We start from the raw sequence: 26,903 nt of genomic DNA, 5'->3' as shown, positions 1-26,903 counted from the left end.
GTCGACGTCACTTGGCCTCTCTCTCATCTCATCTCTCTCTGTCTCCCTCTCTCATCTTTCTCCCTTTCTCTTTTTCTCTGACACTTTTTTGGGGGGGAGGAAAGCAAAAGTTCTGCTCTAAGTGGCAAACGCCGCTCGACTGGAGAGGGAAGTGGGCGAGGAGGATTTCTGGCAGGAGGAGAAGTAGCAATGCCTCCCCCAATCTCTCCTCCTGCCCCCTCCTCACCTATACACCAGCAGCACTTGGTGGTCGTGGGGTTGGAAGAAAGTCACAACAGGCAAGGGTCCCTCTGGCTCCTTCTCCATCGCCCGAGCTCCTGGTGATTGAGTCAGCCGGGCCAGGTGGGTGCAAGCGGTCCCAATGGGCTGGCTCTCCCTGGTTGCTGGGGAAACCACTGGCCAGGCTCCCCTCAAAGGCCGCAAAGCGCTCACCGCCCCTCTGGCACCTGCCAAGCCGCCTCCTTCCCACTGGGTATTCAAGCGCTTCTGGTGAGGAAGAGAAGTGCTTTGGGGAGGAGGCTTGGATGCCAGATAGGTGGCAAGCTCTTTGTGGCTGCTGAGGGGGGTGCAAGAGATTGTGCCCTCCCCTCGCAGGCCAGGGAACACCTGGGAAGGGCTCTGATGTCACAATCTCCCGCGTACTACTCTCCCTCCCCGCAGGTATCAATCCTTCCGCCGCCGGTATCACCCCTGTTGCCACACGGATGCAATCTGGTGAGCACGGGCGGGACCAGCCAGGACCGATTCAGCGGTTTGATGAACTGAACCCAATTGTCCCTACCACCTCGTGCGAGGTGGTTGAATTTCACCCCTGGTATTTTCTTGTTGAAATTTCACAGCCCAGATATAAATCTCTTGAATTCAAGCTGATCTCAACTTTATATAAATTTTCACTTCTAAGTTCCTTTCTGAATCAGCAAGCCTTCCCCAGATCTTGATAGCCTATATAACATAATCATTATTGTTTACTTCGTATTTAAGGAATAGCTAATGTTCCTATGTATTTTCTGTTTGCAATGGCATATGGATATCTTTGCTTGAGGTGTTTTGTTTAGTCAGTTTTTCCTTTTACTATTTTTCTCTTGTCATTAGCTTCGTGTCATTAGCTTTGATATTTCAAGGTAAATATTAGATGGATGTTTCTGAACCTTAGCAATGTGGACTATTCCCCAAATTCCTTAGCCAGCCATCTTATGTATGTATTATATAAATGCCTCAGTGAAGGTTGGCTTTAAAACTTCGTAAATTCATAATACGGTAAGTTAGGATTAGTCTGGGACTTCCTATGACTGTTTTTTTTTTTTAAAAAAAATGAGAAAAACCATAAAAGGAATATTGGAATAAAATATACACTGCTCAAAAAAATAAAGGGAACACTTAAACAACACAATGTAACTCCAAGTCAGTCACACTTCTGTGAAATCAAACTGTCCACTTAGGTAGCAAAACTGATTGACAATCAATTTCACATGCTGTTGTACAAATGGAATAAACAACAGGTGGAAAGCATAGGCAGTTAGCAAGACATCCCCAATAAAGGAGTGGTTCTGCAGGTGGTGACCACAGACCACTTCTCAGTTCCTATGCTTTCTAGCTGGTGGTTTGGTCACTTTTGAATGCTGGCGGTGCTTTCACTCTAGTGGTAGCATTAGACGGAGTCTACAACCCACACAAGTGGCTCAGGGTAGTGCAGCTCATCCAGGATGGCACATTAGTGCAAGCTGTGGCAAGAAGGTTTGCTGTGTCTGTCAGTGTAGTGTCCAGAGAATGGAGGCGCTACTAGGAGACAGGCCAGTACATCAGGAGACGTGGAGGAGGCCGTAGAAGGGCAACAACCCAGCATCAGGACCACTACCACTGCCTTTGTGCAAGGAGGGACAGGAAGAGCCCTGCCAGAGCCCTGCAAAATGACCTCCAGCGGGCCACAAATGTACATGTGACTGCTCAAGCGGTCAGAAACAGACTCCATGAGGGTGGTATGAGGGCCCGACGTCCACAGGTGGGGGTTGTGCTTACAGCCCAACACCATGCAGGACATTTGGCATTTGCCAGAGAACACCAAGATTGGCAAATTCGCCACTGGCGCCCTGTGCTCTTCACAGATGAAAGCAGGTTCACACTGAGCACATGTGACAGACGTGACAGGGTCTGGAGATGCCGTGGAGAATGTTTTGCCTTCAACATCCTTCAGCATGACCAGTTTGGCAGTGGGTCAGTAATGGTGTAGGGTGGCAATTCTTTAGGGAGCCGCACAGCCCTCCATGTGCTCGCCAGAGGTAGCCTGACTGCCATTAGATACCGAGATGAGACCCCTTGTGAGACCATATTCTGGTGCGATTGGCACTGGGTTCCTCCTAATGCACTATAATGCTAGACCTCATGTGGCTGGAGTGTGTCAGCAGTTCCTGCAAGACGAAGGCATTGATGCTATGGACTGGCCCACCCGTTCCCCAGACCTGAATCCAATTGAGCAGATCTGGGATATCATGGCTCGCTCCATCCACCAATGCCACGTTGCACCACAGACTGTCCAGGAGTTGGGGGATGCTTTAGCCCAGGTGTGGAAGGAGATCCCTCAGGAGACCATCTGCCACCTCATCAGGAGCATGCCCAGGCATTGTAGGGAAGTCATACAGGCACATGGAGGCCACACACGCTACTGAGCCTCATTTTGACTTGTTTTAAGGACATTACATCAAAGTTGGATCAGCCTGTAGTGTTTTTTTCCGCTTTAATTTTGAGTGTAAGTCTTGGGTCGAGTGTTTTGAGTGTAACCTCCATGGGTTGCTAAATTTGATTTCCATTAATAATTTTTGTGTGATTTTGTTGTCAGCACATTCAACTATGTAATGAACAAAGTATTTAATAAGAATGTTTCATTCATTCAGATCTAGGATGTCTTATTTTTGTGTTCCCTTTATTTTTTTGAGTAGTGTATTTTGTTTCTGCTCTTTATTTTCTCTTAAGGTATATATTGATTGCAAATTTTAATTAGATATATAAACATGCATATGATAACTTATTTCTTCATTGCCTGAAGTGAGATTTGTTTAAACAAATTCTTAGAATCAGCACAATATATGACCATTTTTGATATTTGATGTTGGTTGCTTTGTGTGCCAAAAAAAAAAAAAGCATTACAAAGCTAAGTTGAGAGAAAAGTTAGCAGAATCTTTAGTACATTTTTACTTGATATTTGAATACTTTTATCTGTATTACAAAGGATTTGATACATTTTTACAAAGCTTGTAAGGTTTTGGAGAGCTTTCTCTTTTAACATACTAGAAATCGTTGGTCAAACTCCTAATATGATGGGTTTTGATGGAAAGGTTGCACTTACATATAATGTACAAGTTTAAAACTTGACAAGGTCATTTTATACCTAAAATGGCAAAGCTAAAGCATTAGTAAATTCTGATCTTCAGCTTCATAATCCAATACTTCCAACTATTATAAATTAACATTTGATGGGAAATAATTAAGAATGCAGTTATTTTAAACCTTACAAAGATGATGGTGCTGATTAGAACAAGCAGCCAATGAATGGTTTAAAATTTTAAAATAAAAGAAAATTATATAAGCTAAATAAAATATCCATATATAAAAGGTTGATAAGAGGAAATAATTAGTTTTGAAATATTTATATTTGCAATTATGTAATTAATTTAGATCAAAGTTTGATAGAAACTGTTCGGATTTTTGTTTATTCTAATGTAAAAAATAAATGCTCAGTCTTTTCCTGCAGGGTCTTCTCAGATACTTAATTGCATTGAAAAATTCATTCATGCAAAATAGGTTGCTTATTTATTAACTCCTCAAAATGTTCATATTTGCTTACACAGAAACTTTGGAGATGAGATACTATTAAAGCTAGAACAGAGATTGATTTTTGGTGCTAAGTTGCTTTATGTTTCAACCAAAAATAAAAAGCAAAAACAAATATTTCACTGCCACTTGTTGCGGAACTTTTGAGTCTAATTCTGATATTCAGAAATCATGGCTACCATAGCCAAAATATTAACCATCTACAAAAATGGAAAGGGGTTTTTAGTGAATAAAGTAAAGTAGTCAAAGCAACACACTCCCCATAGCAGAAGAAACTTGATCAAGTTCAGAGCAATCTCCGAGGGTAGAATTAAAAATAAAATAAAAATAGTTATAGGAGAACTTTAAGCAAGAAATTGAAGAAAGAATAAGATGCTCATTAGCCAAGGAGTAGAATGCTCTCTTTGTGAATATTTGAAAAAGTCATTTTAGAGGAATAAATATTAAATAGGAATAAACATTTTCAGCTTATTTTTGTAGATTCATCATCTTCCTAAACTTGCCCAGGTGTTTCTAACATTAAATATAATTTTTACAGGACTTACAAACATTTATTTAGGGGTGGTTCAAAGTTACAGAGGCATTGAAAAAAAAAAGACACAGTCTGCTCAAAATTACGACTGTCACACCACCTCTATGGTCACGTGATTGTGATTTGGACATTTGGCAACCAGCACACATTTACAATGTTTGCAACATTCTGTGATCGTATAATTGCAATTTGCGACTTTCCCAGGCTACTTCCAACAAGCAAACTCAATGGAGAAATCACAGATGGTTGCAAATCATGATCACGTGATACGTTGCTTAATGACTGGGCCAAAAAAAGGGTAAAGTTGGGTGTGCAGTCATGTGATGTCTCACTTAACAACCGTGCTTCCTAACAACAAATGTTCTGGTCCCATTTGTGATCATAAGAAAAATATTAGGTATTCTGCTGTACTTCAGTTTCCTTACATTTGGAACTTAGTTGATTCTTAACCTCTGAAGGAAATACAGTAGCTATAGTGTCACCAGTGTAGCAAAGGTTATCAATGTTTCTTGTTACAATTTTAAATCCCTGTCTATTTTCACCCAATCCAGTTTACTAAGAATATATTTAGCACATAGATTGAGTAAATAAGGAGAATATATAGTTTTGTTTCACTCTTTCCCTGACCTGGAAACAATTTTATTATTATTTTGACCATTTTCTATTCAGACTATGGCTCTTGTCCTGTGAATATATTTTGCTTGACGACAATAAAATGTTTTGGCATTCCCAGTTTCCTAAGGAATTCCACAGCCTGACATGCTTATTACAATCAAAGGCCTTTCTATAGTCAATGAAGCATGTATTTACTTTTTAGTTTTCTTTGTCTTACTCAGTTATCCAGTATGCATGAGAAATAACGGTAATCTCTTACTCCTCAGCTATTATTAAAACCAACTTGACTTGCTGGCAGTTCCTTTTCTATGCAGGGCTCTAATCTGCATTTGAAGATCCTAAGTGCTACTTTGCTAGCATGTGAAATTAAGGACATTAAGAGACGACGTGCCCACTATTCTCTTCTGTAGTTTTTTGTAATTGCGTTGTTCACCAGACATGTTGGCATAGTTTGTTTAGAAGTGTTACTAATTCTTAAGTTGCTTACCATATTTCTATACTATAGATACTGCATCAATCCCTGTATCCATTTGATTAGAATATTGACATCCTTAATGTATAGAATTTCAGTACACATCTTACATCTTTGATCTTGAATCTGTTACTGTCCTTTAGTGTCCTTTAGCAGGTTGGAAGGTTGGAACTACATTTTGAATTAGGAGATCTTTTCCTTTTTCCATGTTTGTTTCACTTTTTTACAGATATTGATCTAAGCAACAGAACCATGAGTTCTAAAATCTATTAGGCATTAAAACTGGCTGACATCAGTCCACCCCATAGAAGTATTGTGTGGAAAATCTGGTATTGTTCATCTAGATAGGTGTTATTTTGCTTGTGTGAATTGAAGACTGTTAGCAATGAATAAGTAATTGGATTTGGAGAAAGTGATTCTCTTGCTTTATTGTCAATCTCCCCTTTTTCTACATCACTATCGCATTAAAGGGTTGTTCATTCAGTAATATTAAATCATTGATTAAATGTACCCAAATATAGTCTTTGCTTTATCCCCCCTGTTTATGAAAGAAACACCACTTCTTTTATTTTTCAAAAGCTTACAATGGGATTTTCTTTTTCTGCACAGTAGCATCTGTAACTAGACATTTCAAAAGCTTTAAATTAGCCACATCATAAACAACAGTAGTAGTGTGAAAGATCCTCTTCTTTTCATCAATAATAGCATGTTGAATGCCATCTGACTTCAGGGGCCCATCACTGAGCACTTATATCAGCAAACACTTTGTCTTGTCTGCCATGAGATTTTCTTGGTAAAATACCGGAATGGTTTATCCTGGCTTTCTCCAATGCCCTATGAAGTGAGGCCTTTATGAGCAGTCATCTGCCTCCAGAATCTCCCTATATCACTGTTCTGTCCAATATAAATGCCTGCCTGCTTTAGCTAGGCAGCTGAGACAACTTTCGTGTATTGGGAGACCCTGCTCAGAGTGTATACTTTAGGCATACATTCCTGGTGTTCTTTGGTTATCCTGCTGTGGAATAGGCTCACCTGCATCAGAATGTGACACCATAGCAGGACTGGGGAATTTCTCATGATTAATATTATTAATATTAAAGAAAAAATATTTGTGTCTTTCTATTAGGCAAATCAGATAGTCCATTCCCCTAATAAAAGTTATTCACAAATGAAAGGGAAAGGATAGCAATATGCAGTAGTACCTCTTTGAGGAAATGGGCAGTACAGAAATGTGATAGATAGATAGATAGATAGATAGATAGATAGATAGATAGATAGATAGATAGATAGATAGATAGATATCGATCAGAAACCAGTAATTAACCTACATGGAGGTAATTCTTATCAAAAATAGAAGGAGAACTTGCAGGGGAAGAAGATTGTTGGATGAAGTTTTTATGCAATTTTTCATCAGTAAAATCTTTCAGGCAGGCTGTTTCTGTCTGACTTTCTATAGTCACATTTTATAGGAAGGAATTTCCAAGGAGATTGATTTTACAGTGACAGAATCAGCAGTGGGCAGAATCTGTAGTCCCATTTTTTCAAATCAGACTGGTTGCTTTAAGACCCATTTGAAGTTATGATGGTCTCAGCAAGAGTGTTTACGACCTCTAAAATACTTCCAGCTATTGTAAAATTTGCCAACTTCTCTCACAGTCATGTGATAATGATATGGGTGCTTGGCAACCTATGACTAGTTATCAAGTGTCCCACAATCATGTTATTACCATTTGCAATCTTTCTCTGCGAGCTTCCCCAAAAAGTCAATGAGAGAGTTAGGGAAGGTTGCAAGTGCTGCCTCCTATCACGGAACTAAGATTTCCCCCTTCCCGATATTTTGCAAATCAAAGGACTGCCTGTTTGGAGGAAATCTCAATTCTAGGCATAGGTGTGATCTCAAAGATCTGAGGTCTGCTTCTGCTGCCTACTAGAGGAGTTCCCTTTTAATGCACTGAGGGGGTGGGAAATCCTTCAGTGGATTGCAGAAAAGGAAATCAGATTTCAAAGCCCTCTGGCGGGCTTCAGGAATGTAGTTAGGAACTTAAGGATCTATCTGAGCCCATTTCTCCTCTCCACTGGAAGAATTCATTTCCCTTCCAGGCTGCAGGAAGAGCTCCATTGGGTATACTTGAACTCTTTAGTGGCGTGAAAAAAAAAAGCGTGAAAATAAAGCTCAGATCCTACAGCCCATCAGAGCAGTTCCCTTCCATGGATGGAGGGGAGTTGAACTCCATAGGCAGTTCCTTCACTCCATCCACTTCAGTAAATTGCTTAATAGCTACAGTTGGAAATGATTGGATTGCAGTAATTGAGTGAAGCAGTCAGGTGGCCAAGGTCTATCTGTAATCTGAATAATTGACAGGTAAAGCAGAAAGTTGCTTCTGCTGCATAATGATGAGTGGGAAGGTGTTGAAGTTCTGTGGGATGTGTGCTTTGCAAATGTGAGAATCAGAGCTTTATCCTTGTGGTTTGTAAACTCAAACCAGTTCATTCTCAAGACTATTTGAAAATGCAAAAGCAAGTTTATATAAAATCTCAGTGACAGTTTATGGTGAGCAAGGACATTCAGTGCATTTAGAGATGGTTCCTAATTGCATCCCATCAGTACTTTCAGCTCAAAAAAAACAGGAATGTATTTAAAATATATCAGTTTCTAATTACTTTGCTGATTAAACACAATGTTCCATAGAAATGGCAGTTAATAAATTATTGGCCCAGATTTTTAATTTTGTTAACTTTGTTAATGTAACATACAGTATATTTTTCTCCTACAGAAATCAGCAGAGTACGGAAAGACATGTATAACGACACATTAAATGGTAGTACGGAGAAGAGAAGTGCGGAGTTACCTGATGCTGTGGGACCTATTGTACAGCTACAAGAAAAACTATATGTGCCTGTAAAAGAATATCCAGATGTAAGTACCTACTAGTCACTTTATTCTTTTTTCTTCTGGTTCATGTGATACCTTTATAGTCTATTTTCTCACGTGACCTCTATTATACAAATGTTGCGGGCCCAAGAATGCTGTTGAGAAGTAAGTCTGTATTTGTTATTTATGGCATCATAGCAAATGGGATGTTGTTATTTTTTAAAGTGGTAAAGTTTGCAAATAGTTTACATCTATCCATATTCCTGCAGTTTTACTACCTTCTGTGTGATCTGAACTTACAAAAAGATATGTTAACAGATAGAGATTCCCATTAAATAGCCCACAGCATACTGTGTCTCAGTGACAAGCTTTCAGGTTGAATGTCCATGGTCTAGTTTTCTTTTATTTTGATATTTCTTCAGAAATTGTGGCTGGTATTTTCAGAAGCAGGGTAAGCTGCTTTGTGGTATATTTCTCAACAGCTCACAGGTACCTGAAATAGGCTGATTGGCCTCTTGTATTTGAATTTGGCAAGCTGACCTATAACTGATCCATGTTACAGGACTCCAAGAAAGCTACTTCCTGATTGGATCCTTCTTTAATTGGCCCAATTGAAGACCAATGAAAATACAATTTCTTCTATTTAGCTGTTCTCTCTCTAAATTCTGTATAATGGTGCGCACATCAGTCTTGCTCATTTGTTGTTGTTACCATATGTTCACTTAAAATACAACACGGCAGAAAATGCAACCCATAGCCTGCGGCTCTTTACAAAATATTTTATGCCTTATTTTTGGTGTGACTTTCCATGATGAATAACAGTGATGTTACATTTTCTCCAGTTGTACACTGTCTGCCTGACTGAGGCATGATAAGAGTCTTTCACAATGGTTTAATAGCCTTTTCCAGACTCATGAGCATAAACAACACTTTTTTAAAAAAATTCTCCTTTGAGTTCTACAAACTAGGGTCATGAAAAGTAGATTCTGTTAGTCACCATCAACACATATGTGTCCTTTTCTCCTTCTCAAACTGGCATAATATTGTCATCTCATTATTGGAACATCTGTCTCAACTTATTCTCTTAAGAGAGCTAATTATTATAATCTTCACATTCTTTTCCAAAAAGGGCAGTGAACATTCTGAAGTATATTTAAGGAAAAATTGCAAAGTAGATTATTTTGGCATGGTTCAATTAGAATATTCTTATCTGGGACTTAAAAGAAACTCTTAGTGCAGGGGTGTCAAACTCATGTTATCACGTCATCATGACGTGACATATCGGGACTTTTTTTCCCCTTTGCTAAACTGGGCGGGGCCGGGACCAGCACGTGATATACCCAGCCTGTGGGCAACGAGTTTGACACCCTTGTCTTAGTGTACTAAAGACCTAATTGCATTACTGCAGGTTTTGGGGTACTTCTAAAAGGTTTATGCACTTTCTTTTACCATGGCATAAAGACAAGCCTAGCCTGCTAGGTAAATGACATTTGATAACTGAATAACAAGAGTTTGAAGGGACCTTGGAGGTCTTCTAATCTAACCCACTTCAAGCAGGAGACTCCATACCATTTCAGACAAATGGCTGTCCAATCCCTTTTTAAAAAACCCCAGTGACTTCTGAAGGCAAGCCATTCCACTGGTTGATTGTTCTCCAGAGTGGTGTCGACAGGATCCAGGTATGGGATATATTCAGCTCTCCTTGGCCATAGACTGAATAGAAAAACTGGAGACACACCCCTTCCAGGCTACCATCTCCAGTTCTTCTATTCAGTCTTGGCTGAACTAGACTGCCTTTTTGATAGCTCTTCTGTTTTTTAATAAATAGAGGGACACCGCCAAGTTAAATTTCATTGGATATATATTCCACCAACAGTCCTAAAGGGACTAGAGGCACGAGAGGCTATAGTTTGCCTTCATGCTTCCTTTGCACAGGAAAAAGAGGAAAACATGCAGAACAGCTACAAAGCGAAGGAACCGACTTCATGTCTGTCAGCTGGCTAGCGGAACACCGGTTTTCGCAGTTCTGACAATATCACACCCAGTGCCTAGAGAAAGGTACTGGGGGTGTCTAGTGCTGACCTGCCTGATAGGTAGCCTGCCCAATAAGGGAGTATTGCCTAGTCAGAGCAGCGGATCCCTGTGGCAGTTCCCTGGCTTCACTGCCTGTCACAGGAGCGCCATTTTGAAGTGAAGAAGATTCAGAGTAACAGAAGCCAGAGCTGGACAAGTTACAACGCTGTAACCTGTTATTAATTTGACACAATCCATGGCTAGGAGGATTAAAATAGCCCTGTTATTGACATTTATCTGCCTGGCTAGAAATTCAGCTCATCAGTCTGTCAAATGACTTTTAGAACAATCTGCTGGCCACAAATTTTTGAACAGCCCTGTGATTGTCTTTCTGCTGTGTTTCAACGGAGACTCAGTCATAGTGTGCAGCATTTGGCTTTCTTCTTTATTCAGTGGCATCTGAATTTTAATACCAGCTGGTGACCTGTCTGTCAGGCAAACTGTTCCCACTAGAAGAGTTGCCAGGACTGCTAGTGCTCCTCCTAATGGACAATGTGGCCACTAAGGTGCACATCAATCGTTGGGGGGGACGGGACACATTGCAGAACTTTAATGAAGGAGGCCTTTCATCTCTGCAAGTGGGCAGAGAAGATCATAATATCAGTCAAAGCAAAGCACATTTCAGAGGTGGTGAATATCTGGGCAGATTGGTTGAACAGGTCCACAATGGATCAGTTCAAGTAGACCCTGCACCCAGTTCTGTTCCAGGAGATTTCAGACAGATTCAGCATTCCAATAGTTGATCTTGTTGCTTCTGCAACAAATCATCAATTGCCTTGATTTTTCTCTCAATTCCCGTCTCAGGGGGCAGAAGGGGTCAAGCTAGGGGCCAATCCAACATCCAGAACCCCAGTGGCTCAAATTGGCTGTCTGGCACTTGAGAGACGGATTCTGAAGGGGAGCAATCTCTCTTCTCAAGTCATCAACACCATCCAGGCAGACAGACGACCATTGACCATTCGAATTTATGAAGCCACATGGAGGGCCTTCTGTATATGGAGCACAAGAAGTATCTCAATCCCACTGAGGTGTCGGTCACCCAGGTGTTAGAGTTTTTACAAGAATGTTTAGACAAAGGTCTTGTCCCCGCCACGCTGTGCAGACAGGTGGTGGCACTATCATCTGTACTGTCCTTTGGCAACCTAAAGTCATTAGCTCAGATTCCATTAATACGTCAGTTTCTCAAAGGAGCAACCAACTTAAGACAGGCGGCGATACATAGGTTCCCCTCCTGGGATCTAGCTAAGATATGCTTCAGGCCCTTACGGTCCCATCATTTGAGCCTCTTGAGAACGGTTGCCCTACAATATTTATCTTACAAATTAATTTTCCTGGTGGCCATTACAGCAGCCAGGAGGATATCAGAGTTGGCAGCCCTGTCAGTCAGGGCTGACCTCTGTATCTTCCACTCTAATCGCGTAGTCCTGCGATTGGATCCAACATTTATTCCTAAGGTCCATTCTTATTTCCATAGAACTCATTTTGCCAAACTTTTGTCCAAATCCATCTCACCCTAGAGAGAAACTCTGGCACACTCTAGATGTAAGGCAAGTTCTTCACATAAACCTTTAGAAAGACGGAGGTTATGTTTATCTCCTTTCATCAGAATTCCTTGGGTCAGAAGGTCCCTTTTTCCTCCATAGGCAGGTGGATTAGAGTGACCATTGCCAAAGCTTATGCAGAACAACATTTATTTGGTCTGATACATGTTACGGCTCACTCCTTGTGTAGCACCGCCACAACAGCGGCTTGGACTACAGAGGCTTCAGTGGAAGAGATATGTTGAGCAGCGACCTGGTCTACCTCTTCGCCCTTCATTAGACATTCACTATCGCTTTGACTCTTTTGCTTCTGATAATGTGGCGTTTGGACGAAGGGTATTACAGAAGGTTTCACCAGAAACTCACTCTCAGTAGCAGCCAGAAACCCACCCTTAGGACATTTGCTTTGGTATGTCCCATGCCTGGATCCTGTCGACACCACTCTGGAGAAGCAGCATTGGTCTTATCTGAGACACACCTTCTCAGATGGTGGAGATAGGATCCAGTCCCACCCCTTTCACTGGCTTCTATGGTCTTGGGTGTGTGGGATGGTACAAACTATGGGTTATACCTAATTATGGAACTGTTACAGTGACTACAATAAGACTTTGATTTCATTGAGAACTGGCGACAGTAGCCTGGAGGGGGGGGTGTCTTCAGGTTTTCTATTCAGTCTATGGCCAAGCAGAGCTGAATGTATCCCATGCCTGGATCCTGTCTCCACCATCTGAGAAGGTGTGTCTCAGGTAAGACCAACGTCCCTTCTCACTATCAGAAAATTTCTCCTTAGTTCGAACTTGCTTGATTAGTTTCTAACCATTGCTTCTTGTCTTGCCTTCTGGTGCTTTGGAAAATAGGTTGACCCATTCTTCTTTATTGCAATAGATAATTCACTGCCCTCCCCCATCCCAAGAGCTGTGTTTGTTGTATTGATATAATATAGTGAGCATACACAAACTTCATAGTTTGATTTCTTTAAAAAAGTGTATTGTATGGCATTCCTGACTAAAATAGATACAGCTTTTTTCAGTAATGCCATACTTCAATTAGATAATGGCTCAGATTAAATTATATTCCTTTGTTAATGTAATACATATTTATAGAATTATAATACATTGTTAATACATTTCAATTTGATTGAGCGTCCAGATGATGCTTTGATTAACATATCAATAATGTAGGCAGGTTTTTTTTAAAGGAACACATACAGTAATAATGTATAGAAATATATAAACGTTGATCCAGGCTTACTGATACCCAGATGTGTTATCTGGAATAAGAGAGTAGTTACTTAATATTTTTTCTAATATACTCTCCGACTTTCTGTTATGAGAGAAGAAGTATTGTTTCGGGGGTAAGTATATCTATTAATTATTCGAATGAAGTTTTGATTTTAAAAGAACTGTTAGTCTATGTAACATATCTTCATTTTAATAAAACAACATTTAAATTATACTACTGGATGTGCAGTTGAAGATCTTATGGAAGTACATTCTGCAAAATATGTTTAAAATAATTTTGTATATGTGGTCTGTGTTTTCAAGATAGTGACACGTTCTAGAAAGCTGTCAGATAATGGAAATCTGGCTTTTTGTTACCTAATCCTGAAACTATTAAACTATTAATCCTGAAACTATTAACTTCAGAGAGTGTATTGAATATTTTTATTTTTGTTATTTCACTTTAATTTTGTTTTGCATACTATAGTTCATAAGAGAAATTATAGTGCTGCTAATGGGATTTTGCCTTGGAGCAGGTGACAACGATCAGTGTCTCTTCCATAGGCGAGTAGTGTATCTCTGACAGTTGTCACCAAGTAGGTGATAAAGAACTGGAAGCCTTGGAAAAAGCTGACTTAAGGTATTCTCTGGGGATCCAGAGAGCATGATAAAGTCCTGCTTATTTGTTTTATCAGTTGATAGTACGACCATCAAATGAATTCTTTGTTAGAAATGTTTAACTATGTGAACTATCAACCATTTCAAATTGGTCATGCTAACCTGTTGTACTCTATAATTCTAAATGTTGCCGTGGAATATATAAAAACAGGTTTTTGTAGCTATTTTACCATGCTATGAGTTACATATGCATACGAGTAAAGAAATATTTTTTCTAGTAATACTGTAGATCAGAGTAACAGTCAATACTTCAGCAATTCTTTTGAAGGACTTTTAATGGAAATTACCAAATTGTTCATATTCTCCAGTGTGCTGAGAATCCAAGGAATGGATTAACTTTGCCTTTCTGCTTGTTAGATTGAACCTGTCAATTTTTTATAGCCAAGCTTCTCGTGTCTGCATTCCCAGTTTTGACTCAGTCTTTAGCTCACACAGATGTGTACAAATTAACTCCAACTTTCTAAAGAGCAGAGCAAAACAACAGACAACCAAGAAGACTATACAGTACAAATCAACTCCAACTTTCTAAAGAGCAGCCGAGGAGACCGTAATAGTGACAGAACTGGGATTGTCAGTCAAGTCCCAGGCCACACAGACCCTGGACAAAGAAATAGCCTCAGGCTGAGCCGTTACAGCCTCTCACTCCGGCTAGGCAAGAACAACTTGATCTCTCAGTCTGGGTCATCAGATAGTGCTCAAGAGCATACCTCTCAGCCAGACAGCAGTGATGGGCTTTTTGCTTCCCTTTCCAACCTGTCCCAGCAGAAGGGAATTGGGAACCAGCTCCCAAAAGAATGAAGCCTACCCCAGAGGCTGCCTTTACCCCTACAGTGGTGGGGCTCTGCCCAAGGGAAGATCAGGAGCCAGAACTATCCTCTCAAATGAGGTTCTTAATACAGAGACTTGCCCAGGGGATTGCTGCAGGCATTCAGCGGAACCGCCTGTCAGCCTCTACAGCATCTGATAACACCCTGCACCAAGGGCAGTATTCTGCATCCTAGATCCCAAGAGGATTATTGGTCCTCCAAAGGCCTTACCCTAACTCCTCCATTCAAAGCCAGGAATCTCTCTTGGAGGAGGATGAATGGAAGGAGTTGATGTTATCAGAGGATGAAGAGGTGAATCCAGACCTCCCCCAGCCTTCACGGGGCTTTTCTGTCCCGCTTTGTTTTGAATGCTATTATATAAGGCCAAGACCACAGACCCAGCCCCCTCAGATTCCACAAACGGCCTGTCTGACCCAAGTGAATTATTGTTCTCGGAGCCGGCCATAGACACTGAGGAGATTCCCTCTCCAAAATTGTTCCTGGATGTTGTCCAGAGGCAATGGGCACTACCAGGGAGAATCTACCACTGAGTGGACATGACAAAAAATTCTATAATGTGGCTCCAGACCTCATGGCGGTTTTACAAATGCCAGCAATAGATGGCCCTGTGGTGGCCTAAGCATCCTCCACCATCATGTCCAATGACACAAAGGATGCCTTGAAAACTGAAGACAAGAGTCCACAGCTGATGCTCCACAAGGCACATCAGGCGGTGGCCTGGGCAGTTAAGGCAGCTACAGCCGCCTCCTTCAGAACTTCCCTGCTCTGGCTCAGGCAATTGCAAGCAAGAATTCTGGTCGATGACGTCCATACCCACCAGGATATTAACAAACTGGTGGCGGCAGCAGAATTTTCTGCTAATGCCACTCTAAACTTGGCCAAATTTGCCTCCAGAGGCATTGCCTCATCGTTGGCAGCCCACCGACTACTCTGACCCTGCCACTGGCAGGCAGATATGAAATACAAATGGAAGCTAGCCTCTGCCCCCTTTAAAGGGTACAAGTTATTTGGAGAGACCTTAGACTTTATTTTGGTGGAAACCAAGGACAAAAACAAGTCTTCCACGGCAACAGATAACCACAAGGAAACTGTAAGTGGAGAACAATTGGGTTTGACAGCCAAGCTCCAGACCCCAAGGAAACGCTCCTCAACGCCGAAATCGGCTGTCATAGGAGCAGCGGTCCAAATCAGGGCATAAAGCCCTTTTTTCCAAAAAGGCCACTAGGCTGAGGAGAAGGACGCATGGAGTTGTCAAAAGGCCTTAGAGAAGGAAATTGCTAAGACTGGAAGGGAGGCAGAGTGATGTAGGCAAGTGGGCATTCTCCCAGGTTTCACTGCTTTTTCCTGCTCTTTTCAATTTCAACTGTTACAACCTCTGTGTGAGGTCAGGCAAATGAATAGCTTGAGCTCCCAGCCTTGGTAAAGAGCTCAAAGCAACCTTTACGTCTTTCTGCTGCGCTCCGCCAGTCTTCACTCCCTCAACTGCAAGGTTGCCTTTCTTGTGGCCATCACTTCAACAAGGCACATCTCTGAACTGGTGGCCCTCTCAATAAGGGAGGACCTTTGTGTCTTTCATCCCAACAAAGTGGTGATATGATTAGATCCTTCTTTCCTTCTCAAGGTTAATTCCTTATTTCATAGGGCACAGGAACTAATTTTACCAGGCTTCTGTCCTGGTCCGAACTGGGCCCTAGAGAAGAAATGACACACCTTGGATGTCAGGAGGGGTCTCCACATGTATATTAAGAGGACATCCTCCTTTAGGAAGTCGGAGGCTCTGTTTGTATCCTTTCAACACTCCACATTGGGTAATAAGGTCACAACGTCAACCATAGGCTGGTGGATACGATGCCTCGCCAAATTGTATGAGCTTCAGGCTCTCCCATTACCTTGGCGAGTGACAGCCCACTCCACTAGAAGCGCAGCCACCACGGCAGCATGGGCCATACAGGCCTCCATTAAAGAGATATGTAAAACAGCGATGTGGTCCTCCCCATCGCCATTTATAAGGCATTATAAGCTGGATGCCTTCACTTCTGCTGAAGGCCTTTGGCAGACAAGTTTTCCAGAAGGTTTACACAGACTTGGGAACACTGGACCAGGCTGCTACTCACTCTTTGGACAAGCCAGCTTTCATATGTCCCATTCCTTGGATTCTCCTCAGCACACTGGAGAAGGGGCGTTGATCTTACCTGATATGCTCCCTCTTGGTGTGCTGAGAGAGAATCCAACCCCCATCCTGGCGACCGTCTGGTCCACAGTCCAGGCATGAAACATGTTCAGGTCAATCTTTACGCAGACATGGGAGTCCCTCACAAAACCCCCCAATAGGGCACAGCTGGGAATGCAGACAAGAGGCGTGGCTATAAAAGATTGACAGACTCAGCCTAACAAGTAGAAAGGCCGAGTTAATCCATTCCTTAGATTCTTTCTCAGCACATAGAGAAGGAGCATATCAGGTAAGATCAACGCCCCTTCTAGTTTTCATGGAGCATGCATATTATTCTAGATTGATTGATTAATTTGATACAGAACCATTGCAATTTGTAAAATATTTTTTAATAGAGTGAAAGTTTAATTATTTTAAATTAATGTTTTATTCTAATGTAAATTGATTAAAATATTTTTTCTAGTTAAGAAATGTATCAAGTAATAACTATAAAAAAACTTATGGTCTTCATTACTTTGAGTTTAAAAAGTATCAGCAATTGAACTAAAACCTCAATGGATAATCTGAAAAAAAGAAATTGTATTAGATAAATTCCTGTTATAGAAGCCCCATATATTAAGCATTCTCAGTTATACTTGTGACAGGTGTAGTAGGTTGTTTATATGTGTGTGTGCACATTTGGAAAACTTTATTTTGCTCATAGTTATGTGTGAATAGTGCAGTGGTATTGCTAAGAATTCAGTATGTTTTTGTTTTAGTGTACAGATTTAGCATGTTCTTTTTCTGAACATTTAGGAAAAAATAGATTAATAGATCTTTAAGGATTAAAAGTTTATTTTTTCACTATATTTAACACCAGCAGATAAATATGTCAATAATGTTGACTCTGGCACTGTGTTTATTTAACACCAGCTTTGTTTGTGACCAACAGTCCACAAAGTGTCGTTATAAATAATAACATTTCAAGAAGCATTTATTTTTTGCCAAATTCAAGTAGTTCTCCACCTTAAGGTTCCTAAACTTTCTAAAACAGACCCTTGACTTACAACTTGGTCTCAAACTTTACCACAGCGTTTTGTTGCCATGGTCACTACTTTGTCTACTGTAGCTTGGAATAATTTTTTTAGACCATCAGGAGGTTATTGTATGTTAGATATTATTTATTACTCCAGAAACTTGCCAAAATATTCCATTCTCCAAATTCCAAGTTTTGTTGCATATTTATTGTAATAAAATGACACAGATTTATAAATAGAATAAAACCTGCTAAGACAGACTAACATTTAAAAAGCTCAATTTAGTAGTGCTGATTGAAGTTTGAATCCTTACTATTACAATCTGAAGTTCCTTTTAATCTCTTTGTTAAGTTACTTAGTTACTATAGTCCTTTATATTTCATAAGCCTTAATTCACTAGGGAGCACTAGCAAGACACATTTTCCTATTAGCTTCCATTTATATCTCAAACTATATATAGAAGAAAGATTGCACATTTTGGCTGTAGCAAATACAGTTTATATTCTTTTATAGGTGCAAGGTAAAAATCCTGTATTGCATATTGTCAATTTGAATCCTGTGGCTTGATTTTGGTAGACACAAAAAAGACATTATTCCTTGCTTGTTGATTTTTAAATACAGAGATATGCATTATTTCATTATTTATGGGTTAGATGGTACCTCTTGTTTTCCATTCAAATTATTGCTAATAATTTGAGGAAACAGTCTTTATTCCCATTTCAGAAACACTTCAAGGGGATAGACAGACACATAGCTAGATACAAAGATAGATACTCAGTTACACAGGTCCAATGTATCTAATACATATATTTATGTATTCAAATAAATAAATTATTTTATTTTATCTGTTAAAATTTTCCCTTGAAATTTTCAGCTCGGTCAAGGCCAATTTTTATCTACATTTATTCTGTGTGATTCAGTAATGTTGAGAGGGACTTATTCAATGATCCAATGGAGGTGGATCATTGCCTTCAGAAACTTTTTGAGTTTCAGATTTGATTCACTAAGGTAGGGATATCAAACTCACTGCTCATGGCCTGGGTGCATCATGTGCTGGTCCCATCCCCATCTGGTTTAGCGAAGGGGGGGGAAAGTCCTAATATGTCACATGACACTGCTGTGACGACGTGAGTTTGACACCCCTGCACTAGGATAATCTTCAAATACTCCTTAGCTCATTGCAGTGCATGTCAGTATTCAGTCTCATCTCCAGATTATATGAGAGTTGCTATGTACTCTCTTCATTCTAATCTATGCTCATTTAGATGTTTGTATATTAACTTCATTGTCAGATACTTACAGGGAGATGCATAATGAGTTCTGCTGACATGTGGCCAGAGATAGTGCAAGAATTTTTCATGTTCTCTGATACTACTAGAAATTGTCTTTTCCATTCTTTGTTTTATTTTTCAATATATAGATAAAAACACAGAGTTCTTTCTTGAGAACGCTATAAGTTGTAGGTGGAAATAAAATGTGTACAGTTCTTACCTGATTAGTTAATACTATGAACATGCTTGATTTTGGATTTTAATACACTAATAGTAGAATATAATATCTATATATGTTTCTGATTCAGTGAGATAAAGATAACCTAATTTACAAGACTTTCAAAAAAACTAGTCATAAAGAAATAATTCACCAATAAATGTATTTGACTGGAATTTGTTTCCCAAGCTTCTGCTTTATGGGTGCATATTGTCCTCTCAGTGAAATGGCAGTGTCAGCTAAGTAAAGGATGTCAGTAGACACCAGAAAAAAGGATAGTTGTCAGAGAAGAAGGGCAATAAATGAGATCAGAGTTAAATATATGTCTGTCACATTCTAGCAGCTGGTTTAAGCCATGCTGTTGTTGTTCAAATACACTGGCCTTAAAAAGGAAGCAAATATATTGTAGCCCACATATGAAGAAGGAAACAGCTGGTGGATTTATCACTCCTCTTAATTGACAGAGAAGGTCAGACTAAAAAAAAATGAAGTAAGTTTCATGTTCTTTGTGTAACAAATTAAAGAGGTACTACTGTATGTAATAAATATATTTCCCTGTGTTCTATAAACATAATCATGTATTATCTGTAACATACTTATTCATATTGAGAGATTTAATTTATGAATATAGGTTTAAATTTTTTTAATTACCACAAATAACTTTTCAGTTTTTCATATGAGAAGCAAAGAAACAGCATTATCTTGAAATAAGTTCAGTCAATTATGAGATCGTTTCTGAAAGGGCAAATACTTTAAAATTGGAGATAAGACTCAAACAAATGGGAATTTGCATTCATGTTTGTGTCCTGTAGATATTCATGTCATTATCTATAGCCTTCAGAGATTTAAAGGCACTGATTTCAGTTCTTTTAAAAAAAGCAGTCACACTACATTGACAGTTTTGGTCCTAGTCCTAGTCTATTTTCAGAAATCTATCCTGCTTACAGAGTTCCAAGCTCCTTAATTTGATTTTTTCCAACCTTTTGTTTGAGCTGATATAACAAAATCTGGTATGGTGTTTGGGTCAGTAGAAAGTTGGATTCTATGTTTAAACTCCCTGGTTTCTACTCTCATAATTGAATATGAGGTTATAAAATAAAAAGTAAAGTTTAAGAATAATGTTTATTTATTAAAATGTGATTGGTAGTATAACAAACACTTCTTACATAATGATAAATCTGGAGAAAAGACATACAGACGGTATGGAATATTTTATTCCCAATTTTCCACAAATAGTCTTTAATTTTAAATTCATTTATTAGCAGAGATATAGTTTCCCATCTACCAGAAGGAACAAGGAATAGGCAGCAGCATAAAAGTATAGGCACTAAAAACAAAAAGGCTATCTAAAACAACAGTGTTGACAATTAAACTCACATTCATCAATCATCCATTCCATGCCAAATCCCTTAAAATCCTGGTCTCAGTACTGCTTTCCTGCAGGCCAACAGAATTAAACCCATGTGTATCTGCAGGAAGCTGTTCCATACAGTAGGCTCTGTGGCAGAGAAAGCAACCTTCTGAGTTCTCACCAGGTGACACTTTTTACACTATTGTTTTAGATAGCCTTTTTGTTTTTAGTGCCCTGTACTATTATTCTGCTGTCCATTCCCTGTTCCTTCTGGTAGATGGGCAACTATATCGTTGCTAATAAATGAATACATAAATCTGCCATTGTACAATAGACATATCATGCACTCTCCAAGGCTTTTCAGATAACCAAAAATAAAGGCATCTAATCTATAAAGGAAGATTGTTCCATAATATAGTGTGCATGGCTAGTGATAGTAATGGGGAGATTGCATTCAAAAATATTGTACCAACCTTATATGCCTGGCAAATACACTGCTCAAAAAATAAAGGGAACACTTAAACAACACAATGTAATTCCAAGTCAATCACACTTCTGTGAAATCAAACTGTCCACTTAGGTAGCAACACTGATTGACAAATCAATTTCACATGCTGTTGTGCAAATGGAATAGATAACAGGTAGAAAGCATGGGCAGTCAGCAAGACATCCCCAATAAAGGAGTGGTTCTGCAAGTGGTGACCACAGACCACTTCTCAGTTCCTATGCTTTCTGGCTGATGGTTTGGTCACTTTTGAATGCTGGCGGTGCTGTCACTCTAGTGGTAGCATGAGACAGAGTCTACAACCCACACAAGTGGCTCAGGTAGTACAGCTCATCCAGGATGGCACATCAGTGCAAGCTGTGGCAAGAAGGTTTGCTGTGTGTGTCAGCGTAGTGTCCAGAGCATGGAGGCGCTACCAGGAGACAGACCAGTACATCAGGAGACCTGGAGGAGGCCGTAGGAGGGCAACAACTTAGCATCAGGACCGCTACCTCCGCCTTTGTGCAAGGAGGGATAGAAGGAGCACTGCCAGAGCCCTGCAAAATGACCTCCAGCGGGCCACAAATGTGCATGTGGCTGCTCAAGCGGTCAGAAACAGACTCCATGAGGGTGGTAGGAGGGCCCGATGTCCACAGGTGGGGGTTGTGCTTACAGCCCAACACTGTGCAGAATGTTTGGCATTTGCCAGAGAACACCAAGATTGGCAAATTCGCCACTGGCGCCCTGTGCTCTTCACAGATGAAAGCAGGTTCACACTGAGCACATGTGACAGATGTGACAGGGTCTGGAGACGCCGTGGAGAATGTTCTGCTGCCTTCAACATCCTTCAGCATGACCGGTTTGGCAGTGGATCAGTAATGGTTTGGGGTGGCATTTCTTTAGGGGGCTGCACAGCCCTCCATGTGCTCGTCAGAGGTAGCCTGACTGCCATTAGATACCGAGATGAGATCCTCAGACCCCTTGTGAGACCATATGCTGGTGTGATTGGCCCTGGGTTCCTCCTAATGCACGACAATGCTAGACCTCATGTGGCTGGAGTGTGTCAGCAGTTCCTGCAAGACAAAGGCATTGATGCTATGGACTGGCTCGCCTGTTCCCCAGACCTGAATCCAATTGAGCAGATCTGGGATATCATGGCTTGCTCCATCCACCGATGCCACGTTGCACTACAGACTTTCCAGTAGTTGGGGGATGCTTTAGTCCAGGTGTGGAAGGAGATCCCTCAGGAGACCATCTGCCACCTCATCAGGAGCACGCCCAGGCTTTGTAGGGTGGTCGTACAGGCACGTGGAGGCCACACACGCTACTGAGCCTCATTTTGACTTGTTTTAAGGACATTACATCAAAGTTGGATCAGCCTGTAGTGTTTTTTTCCACTTTAATTTTGAGTGTAACTCCAAATCCTGACCACCATGGGTTGCTAAATTTGATTTCCATTAATAATTTTTGTGTGATTTTGTTGTCAGCACATTCAACTATGTAATGAACAAAGTAATAAGAATATTTCATTCATTCAGATCTAGGATGTCTTATTTTTATGTTCCCTTTGTTTTTTTGAGCAGTGCAGATACCCGCAAAAACTTAAGAAAACACACACACACACAAACACAAAATAACTAGTAATAATTAATTGGAGTTAAAAAAGGGGAGCAAATAATAAGAGGGTTCCCTGCCCCTGATTGGAGCAGGCCCCTGGACGAGCCAACGATCCAAAACATATGTATATACATATGTCGTCTGAGGCTACAACTTTAAAAGCACAACTATAATGATGTGGGAAAATACCCAAAGAAAGCTGAATACCATACATATACGCATATATGTATATATACACACACACACATACATACATTCATACATACATACATACATACATACATACATACATACGTACATACCTACAACTAGATGTTAGGAGAGCTCTCCATCCGAACTTACACCGAACGGCTCCCTTCAGGGAGACTGAGGCGCTCTTTTGTTTCCTTTCAGCCAACTACTCAGGGACACAAAGTCTCACCTTCAACTATAGGCAGGTGGTTGAAAGCCGCAATTGCTAAGGTGTACGAGACTCAATCATTACCAGTGTCTAGCGGCATAACAGCGCATTTGACCAGGAGCACCGCAACTTCAGCAGCTTGGGCCACACAAGCACCAATAGCATAAATATGTCATGCGGCAACATGGGCTTCTTCATCGCCCTTTATTAAACATTACAAAATTGATGTATTTGCCTCAGCTCTGGCCTCCTTTGGTAGGAGAGTTCTGCAACGGGTCCTTACGGACCATGGGGGGACTCCATTCCAGACGTAAACCCTCCCATAGGACAAGCCAAGCTTTGGTATGTCCCACAAATGGATGCTCGGAGAAGCTCATTGGAGAAAGGGCGTTGGTACTTATTTGATACATCCATTCTCTGTGAGCTGCAACAAGCATCCAGCCCCACCCAATTTCCATCTGGTGGATTCCTCTTCTGGCCAACGACATGGCTGGATGGTGCAGTATAACATCCCGATGGAAGAACAAATTGGTTTCAGAGAAGGACAGTCAGCACTCCATACTGCCTTCTCCTTTATCTTCAAACTGAAAAATACTAAAGTCATCCGCATTGGATCCTTTATATTGTCTCTAAATGTTTTAAAGGCAGATTGTGATTCAGTACCTAGAGATAGCTTCTGGGGAAAACTTTTTCACCTTTTGTTGAAAGGATGAAACAATATGAAGATGCTGTAACAATGTTGCTCTAGTGCAGGGGTGTCAAACTTGATTTCATTGAGGACCGCATCAGGGTTGTGTTTAACCTTGGGGAGGCGGAGTAGGCATAGCCAGGATGGGTGTGGCCACCTCGACGTCACTCGTGTTGGGCACCTGTGGAGGCCCGAGCACTCTGCCAGTGAAAAAGGGCTCCCAAGGTCCGTTTTTGGCTGCAACGGCCTCCTGCAACCCTCTGCCAACCAAAACAGAGCTTGGAAGGACCTGCGTGTGGCCCTCCTGAGTTTCATTTTTTCTGGCAGAGGCACCATGGGCCAGTCCTTTGCTGTTTCCAGGGTGGCCCTGCGGGCCAGATCTTAGCACCCTGTGGGCTGGATCTGGGTCCTAGGCCTTGTGACATCCCTGCTCTAGTGCTTCAGGATTTTTTTTTCACCCATAATTAATATTCACAAATGGGCAAAATAAGATGGTTTTGACAAAGCTTAAATTTCTTCCTTCTCTTATTAAGGAATAGATTTGTTTTTACTCATCTATATTCCAATATAGCAACTTTCTTGATAACACAGACTGGATCTGAGATAGAGTTTCTGTGATCTGCTAGTAATTAATAACTACTAGTCTACTAACAAAATTAGTCATCTTTGCTAAAAGCTCTATTCCTGCAGCTCGTAGAAAGTCAATGGCCTTAGCATTGACCAAATTGAGTTTTTTAAATATTTGGATATATTATTCTAAGCCTTGTTGACCTAGAATCAGCAAAAGAGAGGTGTCACCTTTAGGACTCAAACTTTCAAATGTAATTTTTCATTTTGCTGATGGTGATAACCAATAATCATATCCCAGCTACAATAGAAAGTTTCAGACTTAAGGTCATCAGCCACCTGTTAGACTGTATACAGATTTGCGGTTATTGTGAGTAGATTCTGTAGAGCTGGTTCAATTCAATTTTGAGAGCATTTGTAAAAGCAGATGCCCCATTGTACATCAAATTATCTATCAAGACTAGTATTGGACCTAGTTTCTGTGAATACCAGCATGCAGATTTGCCAGTTGAAATATTGGATCGAATTATTGGATGCTGGGGTGGGGGAAGACAAGCTCTTTGGGGATTCCCTGTCCTGGACTCTTGCAGTTAATGAGAATGGGCGTCTCAGGTAAGCCAGTGCCCTTTCTAGTAAGACTTTTTGTTGTCATAGAAGTCGTATTATTTTGATATATCATATGCCATTGACCCATTGTGTTGCTTGGCATGCTCCTGAGAAAGTCTGATCTGAATTGAAACAAAGGATGCTAGATACTGATATTCAGCGTGAAATAAAATCTTACTTTTGTGGGAAATATGCTTGTTGGAGAAATCATTCTTTCCTGTCAAATGTTTATCAAGCAATCTCTGCCAATCCTGTAGAACAGCTTTCATTCTCACCATTACAATATTTTCCCACCTTCATAGTAAGAAGGAAAATTAAATTACAATATTGTACAAGAGACTTTGGCCCTTGCTCACTAGAAAATAATAGTCTTGCCTGTACTTCTTCTGCAATGTAATGTACCATCTCTATGGTGTGGCAAATTACCAAATAATGCTTTTTCTTTGGAGACTTATGTTGGGTATATGGATACTCCAACTGGTTTGGTTACTGTTCCTGGTCTGCTGCCTACTGTGTTGGTCTATCTGCTTACCTTGGAGGCTACTGTGCCAGATACCATTTCACCTGAACACAAGGACTGTTTACTGGTGAGCTGTGGATTCAGCGTTAGTACTTGAGAGAAAGGTATCTTAAGAAGAAGATATACAAGCAGATAAAGACATTGTATTTACTGTTTAAATGGACTTGATAACTGGATTGATAAACTGGATACTGACATATGGACTGAATGACTATTCTTAATCTCTGTATGAATTAAATACCTATTTAAACCACAAACAGTGTATTTGTCTCAAGTGTGTGTATACTCATGGGCCCAGCCTCACTCTCATTTGGCTGCCTGGCTTGACTGCTGCTGTGCACTCAGCTCAGGGGTTTATCCCCAAAAACTAACAACTTGCACCCCCATTGAAAGGATAATACTTTCCTCCTCCTAACTAATAAGTACTGGGTTTCTGCGTTCTCAATTAGTTGTATTTTTAATTTCTTGACATCTTCAATTATTTAACAATTATGGTACCTTTGATATATTGTAATTTAAGCATCTGTTGTAGCTGACTATATCCACACTAGATTCTTTTCTATTTTCTAGTGCATTTTTTTAAACTAACAAAGCAAGTTTTTTCCATTGTTTTGAAGAAATAATTCAAAATGATAGGCATGTGCTAAGGCAAAGTTTTACAGAATGCTGGGTGTTGATTATTTTCACTATGTTCTGAGCAATTATTTTTCTTCTTTAAAATTTCAGTTTAATTTTGTTGGAAGAATTCTTGGGCCTAGAGGGCTAACAGCTAAACAACTTGAGGCTGAAACAGGATGTAAGATAATGGTCCGAGGCAAAGGGTCCATGAGAGACAAGAAGAAGGTAAGTTCATTAAAAAACAGCACTTGTCAGGAAAACTTTTTCACAGATGGCAGACTTTCCAATATAATTAACTGATTAAACTAATAAAATGCTCAACAGTTTACTATGTTACTAAATTATGTAGTACTTTGGAAAAACGTATTTGCTTTATCCAAATGGTTTATACATATAATATTACATGTCCTGAAGGAAATCTTGAGGCTTTGCTTACTTACAGAGGGTGTGTGGGTATATAGGTGTTTTGGTGGAATGTTTACTGGGATTCTGTCACATACATCAGTACCCCTCCAAATGTGGAGGAAATTAAATTTATCATTAAAAAAGAATTAAATGCAATCTTATTTTCAAGAATAGAATGGCAACTATATTTTTTTTTAAAAAAATGGAAAAATTCCCTGTTACAACTTCATAGTATATTTGGATTATGCAAAGAGCTTCAAGAAATTACATATTTCAGTAAGCCCTAATATATAACCTAACTACTAAGAAATAGCTGTT

The 26,903-nt window shown here is 40.1% G+C and overlaps 1 protein-coding gene and 1 pseudogene across 8 annotated transcripts in view; both read left to right on the top strand.

Moving 5' to 3' along the window:
• QKI (QKI, KH domain containing RNA binding) overlaps positions 1–26,903 on the top strand; it is a 123,831-nt gene that overhangs the window by 31,347 nt on the left and 65,581 nt on the right. For all 8 annotated transcript variants that reach the window (XM_026705098.2, XM_026705097.2, XM_026705095.2 and 5 more), the window contains exons 2-3: positions 8,219–8,361; positions 26,289–26,405. In XM_026705098.2, the coding sequence (XP_026560883.1) occupies positions 8,219–8,361; positions 26,289–26,405 (260 nt within the window). The remainder of the gene's footprint in view (positions 1–8,218; positions 8,362–26,288; positions 26,406–26,903) is intronic.
• On the top strand, positions 14,489–15,910 carry LOC148127684 (uncharacterized; annotated as a pseudogene).

Source organism: Pseudonaja textilis, chromosome 1 (genome assembly GCF_049901715.1).
Source record: "Pseudonaja textilis isolate UNSWEBS1 chromosome 1, rPseTex1.2, whole genome shotgun sequence".
Lineage (NCBI taxonomy): Eukaryota > Metazoa > Chordata > Lepidosauria > Squamata > Elapidae > Pseudonaja > Pseudonaja textilis.
The sequence above is the reverse complement of the archived record's forward strand: the minus strand, read 5'-3'. Positions and strand labels throughout refer to the sequence as shown.